This window comes from Crinia signifera, chromosome 1 (genome assembly GCF_055691185.1).
Source record: "Crinia signifera chromosome 1, ASM5569118v1, whole genome shotgun sequence".
In the NCBI taxonomy this organism is placed as follows: Eukaryota; Metazoa; Chordata; class Amphibia; order Anura; family Myobatrachidae; genus Crinia; species Crinia signifera.
Window position 1 is genome coordinate 44490003 of NC_139217.1, and position 12563 is coordinate 44502565.

Genomic DNA, 12563 nt, shown 5'->3' on the forward strand with positions numbered 1-12563 from the left:
ATGGGCCTTTAGTTTCTGAGATGCCAGATGGGGCATTCAGTGTAAATAAAAATGGCCCATCTCTACCATCCGAATTACTCTTTAATCTTTCACCCAACCTCACAGATCTTGCCACCTGCTAACATCATATCCTTTCTTTTCTTTACCACCCAAGCTCTCGCCGTTCCTCTTCAAAACACATAATCCACTGTAGCGCTTAGTAATTTGTGGCCACAGTTGAGGCGGTGGACTCATCAGCCATCGCTGCCTACAAATGCCACATAGCATGTAATGCAGCTACTTGTATTGGCAGGAACCTGCTGTGGATGTTGTTCCCTGATATGTATCTATGACTTATTTATTCAGCATGCAATGTGCTAGCTATATATCCTTACTGTGATCTCATGACTTCAGTCTAGAAAGTCTCAATAAAGAGAAGGGCTTCGGATCACACCCCATGCCAGCAGGAAGAACAAGCCGCTCCTGCAATATACTGTAAATCTCTGATTTCACACTGACAAAAGCTGTTATGTACAATCTCTCTCCTGCGGTCTCCGTGGATGTAGGACCAATGTTAGACAGCACTTACATAGACAGCCATTACATCGACACCATAAGTTCGATAGCTCAATAGGTCAACATGCTTTTAGGTCGACATACCATTAGGTCGACATGTCATTAGGTCGACAGCTCATTAGGTCGACAGCTCATTAGGTTGACATGTTTTTAGGTCGACACTGCCATTAGGTCGACAGTGTCTATGTCGACAGTCAAAAGGTCGACATGGTTTTTCCACTGTTTTTTGGCCGAAATGTCGACACAGTCGACATGGACACAGTTTGAAGTGAACCGTAGCCCCTCGCATCGCTCGCTTCGCTCGCAATGCTTCGGGCACGGTGCGCTCGGCACACTATTTTATTCTCCCTCCACGTCCTAGTGTATAGTAGGGCATGAAATACCGCCTGTCGGCACATGTCGGCTCAAAAAACAGTGAAAAAAACAATGTCGACCTTTTGACTGTCGACATAGACACTGTCGACCTAATGGCAGTGTCGACCTAAAAACATGTCGACCTAATGAGCTGTCGGCCTAATGAGCTGTCGACCTAATGAGCTGTCGACCTAATGACATGTCGACCTAATGGTATGTCGACCTAAAAGCATGTCGACCTATTGAGCTGTCGAACTAATGGTGTCGATGTAATGGCTGTCTATGTAAGTGCTGTCTAACAATAGTCCGGATACCATCTAGTATGAGGAGCCAGGACATTCCATTTCATGTTGAAGACCTGGCCATTTCCCACAATGACCTGCACATTCTGAGTAATACTGACATGGGTGTAATTATATTTAAAGGGTTACATGGAAGAATGCAAGTTAATTAAATTCTTCGACCCGTCACCAGTTCCCTGACCTCTGGTAACGGAAAATAAATGTATTCTGTCAAAAAATAATAGCAAGAAAATGGCCGGATTTATATAAGAAGCCTGTGATCTTTGCAAATGTTTATTTACACTAATGAGTAATACAGGCTCATTAGCTTTTTGTGTTACATCCTGCAGTGACTGCTACCTCTTTGGCAGATGTCGTGTGCTGTTACCCATGCTGCCTGCAGTAGGAGCAGGTCAGCCGAGAGGTATGCCGGGCCCCGGTAAAATGTTTGGGGCGTGGCCTAATCGCAGCAGGCATGGCCACCTCCCGCAATTAGGCCATGCCCCCAAAATGTTTAGAGGGGGTGAAAAAACACTCTAAAGTCGAGAGGGAGGGTCTGTTATTGCCCCCATTCAGCAGCAGCACACACCTACAGCATGTGCTGTGCTGACAGCAGGCTCAGCATGAGCTCTCATGCTGTCAGTGAGACACTCATGTGTGCTGCTGCTGCCCGGGAGGAATATAGGGGGAGGGGGTTAGACCAGGGCCCCCGCCGGGCCCCTCCAGCAAGCCCGGGCTAAGGTAATTAGTACCCCCCTCTCGGCAGCCCTGAGTAGCAGTATTGAGGGACCTGTGCAATGTATCTGGCTGGTGTGGGTACTGGCGCACAGGGCTACCATCAGGGAGGGACTGCGAGGACTGCAGTCCTGGGCCCACAGAGCTGCAACTACTTATAGAAGTATATCACCTTGCCTCCAACCTTATTCAATTACAAAAGTCCTTTACGCAACAGATTTGCGAACAGTAAATAAAGTTAGAACGAGATGAACATACCAGTACATATTAAATTATAAATAAAGGGAAGATATTCTTACCTAAAAGGCATAACCAGGCAAGCCACCAGGAGATCCGCCATAGCCAGGGACATGATAAACATGTACGTTACAGTCCTCAGTCTCTTTTCCACCACGGGGCAGATGAAGACCACTGTATTTCCCAAGAAGGTGACCAGATCGATAACGGTCAACAGCATCCCGACCACCACCTGCTGAGGAGCCATCTCTGCCGTCTTATTCCCATCTCTTCTCGTCAGCGATGACGCATACGAGCAGTTGTAGAGCACAGACACGTTTTTGTCCGTCAGCATTTTTGGTTCCTGTGACCTGTAATTCACAACACAAAGGAAGACGTTATCTCACAGAAGGCGACGCTGTCTCATAGCATCTGAGGGTCAACATGAGTTAAAAAAATTTTTTTTTTCAAAAACAGGTGGTATTTCATACCCTACCATCAACTTGGGCATTGAGGGAGAATAGAATAGTGAGCCCGAAGCATGGCGGGCCATGTGAGGGGATGTGGTACATTGATACGTTGTCCATGTTGACTTGCGTCGACAGAAATGTGAAAAAAATGACGACCTTCTGACTGTCATCCTTCCCATTGTTAACTTAATGCTTGTGTCGACCTTAGGCCCTTCGACCTATTTCATGTGTCAACCTGAGCCCTGTCGACCATCAGTGGTCAACTTAATGTATGTCAACCTTCATACTGTCAACACTATGACCCATACCCCCAAAAAGTGCTCACTCTTATATCTCTCCTAATGTATCTGGGGGACACTGGAATACTGTACCATGGGGTATAGAAGGTGGTGTTATAGAATCAGGCACAGTACTAACTAAATGTTTTTGTGGGCCAAATACTTTAACCACTGGGCCAACTGTGTCTCATGAACCACGGTACTGAGGACCTTATTCTGTTATGTTCGTTCGGACCCCTTTATTCGCAGGGGGTCTGATGATTTGCATCTGTGTGAAGGGTAATTTCTGTGCATGTGCAGATGCTTACGGGTGGAGGGCGGCGGGGTGGACCATTAGCATATGAGAATGTCCAGCGTTTTATGGGCACTGGGCATTCTCATGCTTATGGGTCCATGACACGGGTGTGGGCAGCTGACATCACCGGATCACTTCCCCCAAACATCCATTCGCAGACCCTGCGGGCGCATCGTCCTTGCGAATGGGGGGCCGGTGTACCACCATTCGCAAGGCGGAATTTGGTTGACTCGCAAAGAATGCGAATTCCCATCCGAGTGAATCATCCACCGGTGTCTTATGATCCTGGCTTTGACAGTTTCTTTATTAAGCCCAGCAGGGGACATAATAACTATAGAGTGAACAATAAGAACGTAACACCCACGACCTCTATGAGCTACTCTCAGGTCCCTGGTCACCTACACATTCATAAAAGGAACACCTCCCCCCACAAGCCCAATAACATAGGGAGCCCTATAGGCACAGAGCATAGACACGCTCCCCAGACCTCCGCAGCTGCGCTAAATTAGTAGTTAAAGAAATACAGAAATGGAAAAGAACATAAAAGATAAAGTAATCTACAGCACCCTCCAACCAAACTGATGGTTCTCACTCCTTTAATAGAAACTGAGGAGGCAGTCCACAAACAAGCTTAGTCTGCCTTGTGTCTGCTCCTGGAACGGTTATGGATCATTGGGTCGGCATACTGTAAGGTCGACAGGGTTCTAGGCAGTGCTCAAAGTGAGGTGGTATACAACGGTTTGACATACCGGCACTTCACTTCGAGCACTATTTTTTTGGACAGCATTTCTCCTGCAGGGGTCCCCAACCATGCTGCTACAGAGCACAGCCAGCAGTGATTGTGCGATCAGGGGCGGAAGTAACGCCGCCGGGTTTTCCTGCCCTGCAGGGTGCATCTGCACCATTGTCCCCCGTCCCTTGTCCTTCCTGCTAGTCAGAGCCGGCGGCACCTGGATGGTGGGAGGCGCTGGCTGCCTTGATCAGAGCTAAGCTCCGAACGGGCAGCTCTGCATGCAGCAGTGAGGAGCAGACACTTTGCTTCACATTAAACAAGAGTGGGCAGAACTCCAGGAAAGGGATAGAGCTCTGGTTCAGCAGTGGCCAACGGGCGGGAGATATGCTGTGCTTCGTTACCTGTCCCAGAGGGTGACAGACAGGCTGTGCAGCAATCCAGCGGCCACCGGGCGAGAGACATGCTGAGCTCCATGACCTCTCCCATGACTGTCAGGCTGCGTGGCAACCTAGCGGCTAGAGATGGGTCATTCGCGAACAAAGCAAATCTTTTGAACGGATCCCATGAAAGAACGAGTGAGCCGCCGATCCCAAAAAGGTGATCATTCTTTTACTTTCAGTTTCGTTTTTCATTACAATGCATGTCTGATCTCAGCACTGCCACCTGTGGCAGCTGAGATGTACTGACTCTGGAGACTGAGTTCAGTGCTGCTACTGCAAGTAAAAGAAAGAATAACAAAGCTGCTGCTGCTAGGGATGGCCATCGGTGCAGACCCCATCGATGGCGATTCTGCACCCAGCCATCGATCAGTGTTTTACTCGGTCATGTATGTTCTTATTTGTTCAGCTCAAAGTTTTTTTTTCTTCAAAAAGTAAAAAATAATGAGATTAAATGATTGTAAGACAAAGTATGCTTCGTTATTAACAAATTACCCCTTCTTTCAAAGTGAACCGTCGAGTCGCCAAAAAGATACGGATCTTTTCACTGGCTGATCTGCCGGATCCCAGCTCTCGCTAGTGACCCGTTTTGCCCATCTCTACCAGCGGCCACTGGGCGGGATACATGCTGAGCTCCGAGACCTGTCCCAGGACTGACAGAGCAAGTGTGAGCAACAAGTCTGTGGTAAGGAGCGTTTGAGGCATCTATAAGGCAAGTTTTCAGGCGTTCAGACAGTAATAAGAGAAGGGGTCTGTGTATGTGTACTGGCCGGGGGGAGTGAATGATTGGGGGGGGGGGGGGGGGTCTTATTATGAAGAGGAGAAGGAAACCTGGCAGGAGTTGCTGTGGGTACTGGGAAAGGTCAAAGACTTCTAATTGCAAAGGGTGAGCTATGTTTCGAGGAGTGTGAGTGAAAAGATGACACTGTTTTGGGAGAAGTGAGTAAAGAGAGTATTTGAGTGAAGTGGGGGGGTGTCTGTTTATTGGAGAAAGTGGGCAAAGATCATTGGGGAAGTTGCTATACAATGCCGTCAATGCTGCTGTGCAAATTTGCATGGAGACCAATTATCAAACAACTACACATGTGTACAGTTCATAACACGCATGCGCAAGGCCAAACAGTGACAAAATCATGTTCATTTTCTGAACTCAGGTCTGAATCAGGCCCACACTGTACAATCATGCAAAAGATTTCATCCATGGCCTCATCCAGGAGTGGACTGTCATAGATTATTTCTTCAAATTGAACTGCATTTCTAGAGTAGATAGGATGTCCTCTCCGACCTGCGCACGAGCACACCTAGTGCATACACACTAAGCAATCGGAACAATTTATTGTTACAACAATATTCGTAACGATAAATGATCAATAAAACTGCATAGTGTGTACCCTTGGTCCAGGGGGCTTGGATTCATCAGTATTATAGGCTTTGGCTGAATAGGTTTCTGTGTTTCAGGGAAGGAAATTAGGTGTGGGGTAGGTGGGGGGGGGGTGTGGATGGGGTTAAATCGGCTCTTCCCCTCCTCTTTGTTTCCCCCACCCCACCTTTCCCCTACATACCCCCTCTCCTCTATTTCTCTCTCCCCCTGCCTCTTTATTTCTCTCCTCACCCCAGTCTCTCTCTCCTCTTTTTTTCTTCATCCTGTGCTTCCCCACCTACCGTAATCCCGCTCTCACCTTCTCTCCTCTGCCTCTCTCCCTGGACCCTTTTTTTCTCAACCCTCTCTCACCACTTTATCTATCTCTCTGCTCCATGTATCTTATTTTTTCCTCTCTGGTTCCCACCTCTTGTGCTCACCACTTATGTGTAATGGACACGCCCCCTTTTAATGTGGCCACGCCCCCTTTCCTGGAGCGCGCGCGACTACGGCGCGTGCAGGGGAACATTTCTGTCTTTCCATATCCCCACTTCAAAATTTCCACTTCGACCACTGGTTCTAAGTCGACATGGGACAAGGTCGACAGATCATTAGGTCGACACAAGCATTAGGTCGACATGGTCCAGGACTGGTTGACAGTCTAAAAGGTTGACATGGGGTTTTTCACAGTTTTAAGTGCACAGTAATTTATTCTCCCACCACGCCCTAGTGCCTTGATGGCTAACCTTGACACTCCAGCTGTTGTTGTACTACACATCCCAGCATGCTCTGCATCAGATTTAGCATGGGCAAATAGCAAAATTGAAGCAGAGCATGCTGGGATGTGTAGTTTAACAACAGCTGGAGTGTCAAGGTTAGCCATCAAGGCCCTAGAGCAGGCATGTCCAAACTGTGGCCCTCCCGCTGTTGTGAAACTACAAATCCCATCATGCCTTGCCAAAGCTTTGCTTTTAGGGAATGCCAAAACTATGGCAAAGCATGCTGGGATGTGGAATTTTATAATAGCTGTAGGACCACAGTTTGGACATGCCTGCCCTAGAGAATGGTAGGGCATAAAATACCGCCTGTCTGCACATGTTGGCTCAAAAAACAGTGAAATACTTGTGTCGAACTAGCGACCGGTCGACCTTGTCCCATGTTGAACTAGACCAGTGGTTCCCAACCCTGGTCCTCAAGTACCCCCAACAGTGCACGTTTTCCAGGTCACCCGGCAGGTGCACTCATTATTCAGGCACATTTTAAAAGTTCCACAGGTGGGGGTACTTGAGGACCAGGGTTGGGAACCACTGAACTAGACCGCTGTCCATTTTGCAGTATGTCCACCTAACAGTGTCGACCTAATGACTGTCAACCATCTTTAGGTCGACCAACCGACCGTATCCCCGTGGAACAGTACCCTCTATAGTCTATACCACAGATGAGGAACCTTTGGCCCTCCAGCTGTTGCTGAACTACACATCCCAGTATGCCCTGGTACAGGTTTGCAATTTGGCCATGCTAAAACTGTTGCAGGGCATGCTGGGATGTGTAGTTCTACAACAGCAGGAGGGCCAAAGGTTCCCCATCTCTGCTCTATACTATATCCTATATTCCAGTGTCCCCCAGACTGGATGCTAGATGCTCCTCTTTTTCTTACAATGTAATCTATCATTTCTGGGTGCATATATGCAACTTTTTTATCTTCATTTGCTCCTATCGAGAGTAGAAAATAACGAACCTGAGTTTACAATTGAAACTCTTTTCTCACCAAACTATACAGGAACCAAGATGCCCTAACAGAGACGTTTCTCCTTTCATAGAGGAATAATGAGAATTGACCTGGCTACGTGTCATTTTTCTGAGATTATTGTAATGTTGTGAGGTCTTTTCTGAATGCCATCTGCTTCTTTTCATTTTTGTCACAGAGGTTGGTCTGACCTAAAGGATGATTTTTTTATGTGTCGCTCCTATTCCCAATCAGAAACGAGCCACAGTGATCAGCAGTTTGTCTATTAACATCAGTACACATGTCAGATTGTCCAATAGCTTGATGGACCACTCTGACTTCCCAATCGTCTTCCGCGTCTCGGAACTCTATGCAGCCGGCATGCTGAGACATGGAATGCTGGGGTGATTCTTATTCCAAGTTTGTAACTGTTTGGATGGATGTAGGTGAGGATTGGCAACCACGTTAACATCTGACATCGCATTTGTGAATTTATTAGCCTTTGGAAAAATTACTATTGAATTAACATAACTATCTTCTCCTGTATTCCGGAAAGATCCTTTAGGATGTAAGCTCTCACGAGCAGGGCCATCTCTCCCATGTGCTTTTCTGATAATCTCATGTGCACCCTGATAATCGCGTCAGTGTCCTGTCCCCTGATGCAACTATTCTTATTTACCATGTACTTGTCCAAAATTACATTGTACTGTATTTCGCTATTTTCTTGTTTTTCCACTCATCTTTGTATTGTGAGGCGCTGCGGGACCCTTGTGGCACCATATGAATAAACATTAATAATAATAATATCTGCCTACTCTGCCAGAAGTTCCAGGAGAAACTGATTTTACAAGTATTCCCCCGTACCCACCGAACGAGAGGTGGCATCTCCCATATCCCATTCACTTCCTATTTTAGCAGGAGCTGGAGATAATCAATGAAATCACAGCACTGTATGAAGGATGAGTGTTGATTATTGGAATTGGTCATATTTTAGCCCCACCCCCTTCACACAGACCTGCGAATCACACCCTATACTCTAATTAAACATATGTGTTTAACTAAAGAAATATTACTACCGTAGCAAACATTTGTTCCCTGAGTCACTCACTAGCTGCAGCAGCATGCTATGGATGATTGAACACCAGCACAGATAAGAAGACCCTGTGTGATCATGTGCTTCTGTCTCCATCCTATTAGGGGTTCCCACAAGGGGGGATGCAGCAGTATGCTATGGATGCGTGCACACCAGCACAGATAAGGAAACCCTGTGTGATCATGTGCTTCTGTCTCCATCCTATTAGGGAATCCCACAAGGGGGGGGGGGGGCTATGAGAGTTGACAACAGGGATTCCTGAGCAGCTACAGCAAATCACAGTTATTACAACAAATGGTACTTATGTATTATCTGGGCGCCCGATTTTTTTATCGGGTCAGAAAAATCGGGTCGATCGCATCGCATGCAACCAAATCACATGCGATGCGATGCGATGGACCCGACTTTTACATTGGATCCAATGTTAAATGGTCCCTGAGACCCGATTTTACATTGGGTCCAATGTTAAATGCCCCCCAGACCCCATTTTTTATTGTATACCCACCCTGTTCATACCCCCACTATCCAAGTGGGCATGGAGTTGATTTTATATAGTGTGGCGAGCGCAACGAGCCACCGAGCCCGAAGCGTGGTGAGGGGACGCGGAATACATGTTAAGTAATCCGCGTTCGCTCGCCACGCTTCGGGCTCGGTGGCTCACTGCGCTCGCCACACTATATAAAATCAACTCCATGCCCACTTGGATAGTTAGGGTATGAACAGGGTGGGTATACAATAAAAAATGGGGTCTGGGGGGCATTTAACATTGGACCCAATGTAAAATGGGGTCTCAGGGACCATTTAACATTGGATCCAATGTAAAAATCGGGTCGATCGCATCGCACCGCGTCGCATGCGATTTGGTTGCATGCGATGCAACCGACCCGATTTTTCCGAAAAAATCGGGTCCATCACATCTGATTGTATGCCTTTAGTTAAGGCATACAATCAAAAAATCGGGCGCCCAGATAATACATAAGTACCCAACAAATCACTGTCCTTATAAAGAAACTCTTTAGTGACATCCATGGCAGAATCAGAAGACTCCTGGATCTTAGAATTACAATGCAGGGTAGCAGATGATTTATGACTGAAATGGGAGCCTCCTGCAAGTTGCAGGATGGTAGGCAACTATGATTCTTTGTTATCACTGCAAATAGTGTCTGAATTTGTTTCTAACATTCGTATGTTAAATAAAATAACCAAACTATCCGGAAATACTGATGGAAAAGGTAAAGGTTTGTATATTCTGAATGGATTCCATAGCAACTGAGATATAATAGAGCAGTAATCAGCACTTGTCTCGTTTTGTTTGGCACATTCAAATTCCCCTGTATTCATAAATGACTGAACCAATGTTTTGTTTTAGCTCTGCATATGTCCATACACTACTTTACCGGCAACATCCGGAGGCGAGATCATTGAGGCCACAAGTTCTTGCACGGTGCCTATTTCTGGACCTGAATGGGTGTCGGAGAGCATCATTAGCTCCTCTGGCTTTCTTCTTCTCTATGTGAAAGGAAATGGGAATCCTGGGTGAGATATTGATGGTGACCTGCAAGCAGCCTTTATATCAGTTCCCTGATGGAAACATCTCACACTAAACCACATTATAACCTGCTGTTTTCTTAAAGTGTTTCCTTTGTCAAAATAAACACACAAACCACTGGATGCTTTCCATAGGCACAGCTTATGGGATTCTGCTTATTGTATATATACGCCAGGACACCAGCCATATCTGAGGCTACTGAACACATATTCCGATAGTTATTACCTAGAGCAGGCAAACTTTGGTGATCCAAGGGCTCCTCGCTTCTTAAAATAATGGAGGCAGAGGCGGATTTAGACCACATGAGGCCCCAGATAACATTTCAGTTTGGGGCCCTTCTGAAGAAATCCATAGCACAATATTAATATGGAGCACCTGTCAGCAGGATCGCCAGATGTCCTGAGCTGGCGCAGGCTGGCGGACTGGAGCTCCATGTGACGGGGACGTGCGAGCGTCTCACACGCTTGTGCATCCCAGTAAGCAAGGTGGCTTCCCTGCCCGTCTCCGCTTCAGGGAGATGGGCAGGGAGTGGGGGCAGCTAGTGGGATTGCGGGGGTGCTGCGGGGAGGTGCAGGGGACAGGTGGCGGGCAGCTCCGACGGAAGAGCACAAGATGAGCACATGCCCTGTTCCATCAGAGCCCTATGCCGCCTGCCTTCTGTGTCCAAATTGGAGTCATGGAGCAGTGAGAATTGTTTGATCCTGAACGTGAGCAAGACAAAAGAAATGATCGTGGATTTCAGGAAATCACACAAGACTACATATTGCCCACTGGTTTTAAATGGTCAACAGGTGGAGACTGTTGATACTTTTAAATTTTGGGGTGTAAATATATCTAAAGACCTTTCATGGAGCACTCATATCAATATTACCGTCAAAAAGGCCCATCAGCGTATGTTTTTTCTTAGGAAACTGCGCTTGGCCGGCATGAGTGAGAGAACTTTGGTGAGCTTTTACTCATGTGTGATTGAGAGTGTCCTCACCTACGGTGCTGTGGCATGGTTTGGTCCCTGTTCGGCAGCTGACCGTAAGTCTTTACAGAGGGTAGTGTCAACTGCAGGTCAAACGATTGGGGTTGAGAAGGGGGGGGTTGGAGAAATTTTAGCACAGGCGCTTATGGTCAGATGTATAAAGGTCCCAATGTAATCATTTAAAAAATTTATTTCTGAATTGCATAAAAAATATTTTTAAAATACTAAGCAGAAAGAAAGTGTAAACAAATTGAAAAAATGGTACTCTTTACCTAGATGGGCGCCAGCGATTGAAATCGCGGTCGTCGGGGGTAAAAATCGCGGTCATCGCGGGTAAATCGGGATGCCCGCGATGCCCGCGATGACCGCGATGACCGCGATTTTCCCATAGGGAACAATGTTAAAAAGGCTGATTGACCGCGATTTTACTGTTAAATGCCTCAATGGACCCGATTTGGCCATAGGAATCAATGTTAAATGGGCCACAGAGCCCAAATAGGCACAATTAACCCTTAAATGTCCCCCCCAATTTTTAACGCCACCCCACGATCCACGCCAACCCGAAGCGTGGCGAGCGCAGCGAGCCCGCGAGGGGCGGCGGTACGCGTCCTCCGACCTTTTCATGCCCTACTATCCACTAGGGCGTGGAGTGAGAATAGAATAGTGTGGCGAGCGCAGCGAGCCACCGAGCCCGAAGCGTGGCGAGCGCAGCGAGCCCCGCGAGGGGACGCGGATACCTTCACAGGTAGACGCGTCCCCTCGCGGGCTTCACAGGTGTCCGCGTCGCCACGGACACCTGTGAAGCCCGCGAGGGGACGCGTATAACTGTGAAGGTATCCGCGTCCCCTCGCGGGGCTCGCTGCGCTCGCCACGCTTCGGGCTCGGTGGCTCGCTGCGCTCGCCACGCTATTCTATTCTCACTCCACGCCCTAGTGGATAGTAGGGCATGAAAAGGTCGGAGGACGCGTACCGCCGCCCCTCGCGGGCTCGCTGCGCTCGCCACGCTTCGGGTTGGCGTGGATCGTGGGGTGGCGTTAAAAATTTGGGGGGACATTTAAGGGTTAATTGTGCTTATTTGGGCTCTGTGGCCCATTTAACATTGATTCCTATGACCAAATTGGGTCCATTGAGGCATTTAACAGTAAAATCGTGTCCATCGGGCCTTTTAACATTGATTCCTATGGCAAATCGGGAGCATCGCGTCGCGGGCATCGCGGGTACATTTATGGCCGGCCGCGACGCGACCGACACGATTTCCATGTTTAACATGGGTTTCAATGGGAAATCGCGGGCATCGCGTCGGTCGCGTCGCGGCCAGACATAAATGTACCCGCGATGCCCGCGACGGGCGCCCAACTAAGTAAAGAGTACCGAAAAAATAGAAAAAATGTGAATAAAAAATTGATTCACTCACAGGGGGGTCCGATGAAAGTGGTGGGCTCAGTCCATCCCAGCGCTTACAGTCCAGGATATGAAGGGTGGATTTTTTAAAACACCTGCCGCTTCTGTAG

General features: G+C 47.7%; 1 protein-coding gene across 2 annotated transcripts in view; it reads right to left on the reverse strand.

The window, feature by feature from the left end:
• LOC146005899 (histamine H2 receptor-like) overlaps nucleotides 1-12563 on the reverse strand; it is a 112893-nt gene that overhangs the window by 82420 nt on the left and 17910 nt on the right. For both annotated transcript variants that reach the window (XM_083145274.1, XM_083145281.1), the window contains exon 2: nucleotides 2225-2512. In XM_083145274.1, the coding sequence (XP_083001400.1) occupies nucleotides 2225-2512 (288 nt within the window). The remainder of the gene's footprint in view (nucleotides 1-2224; nucleotides 2513-12563) is intronic.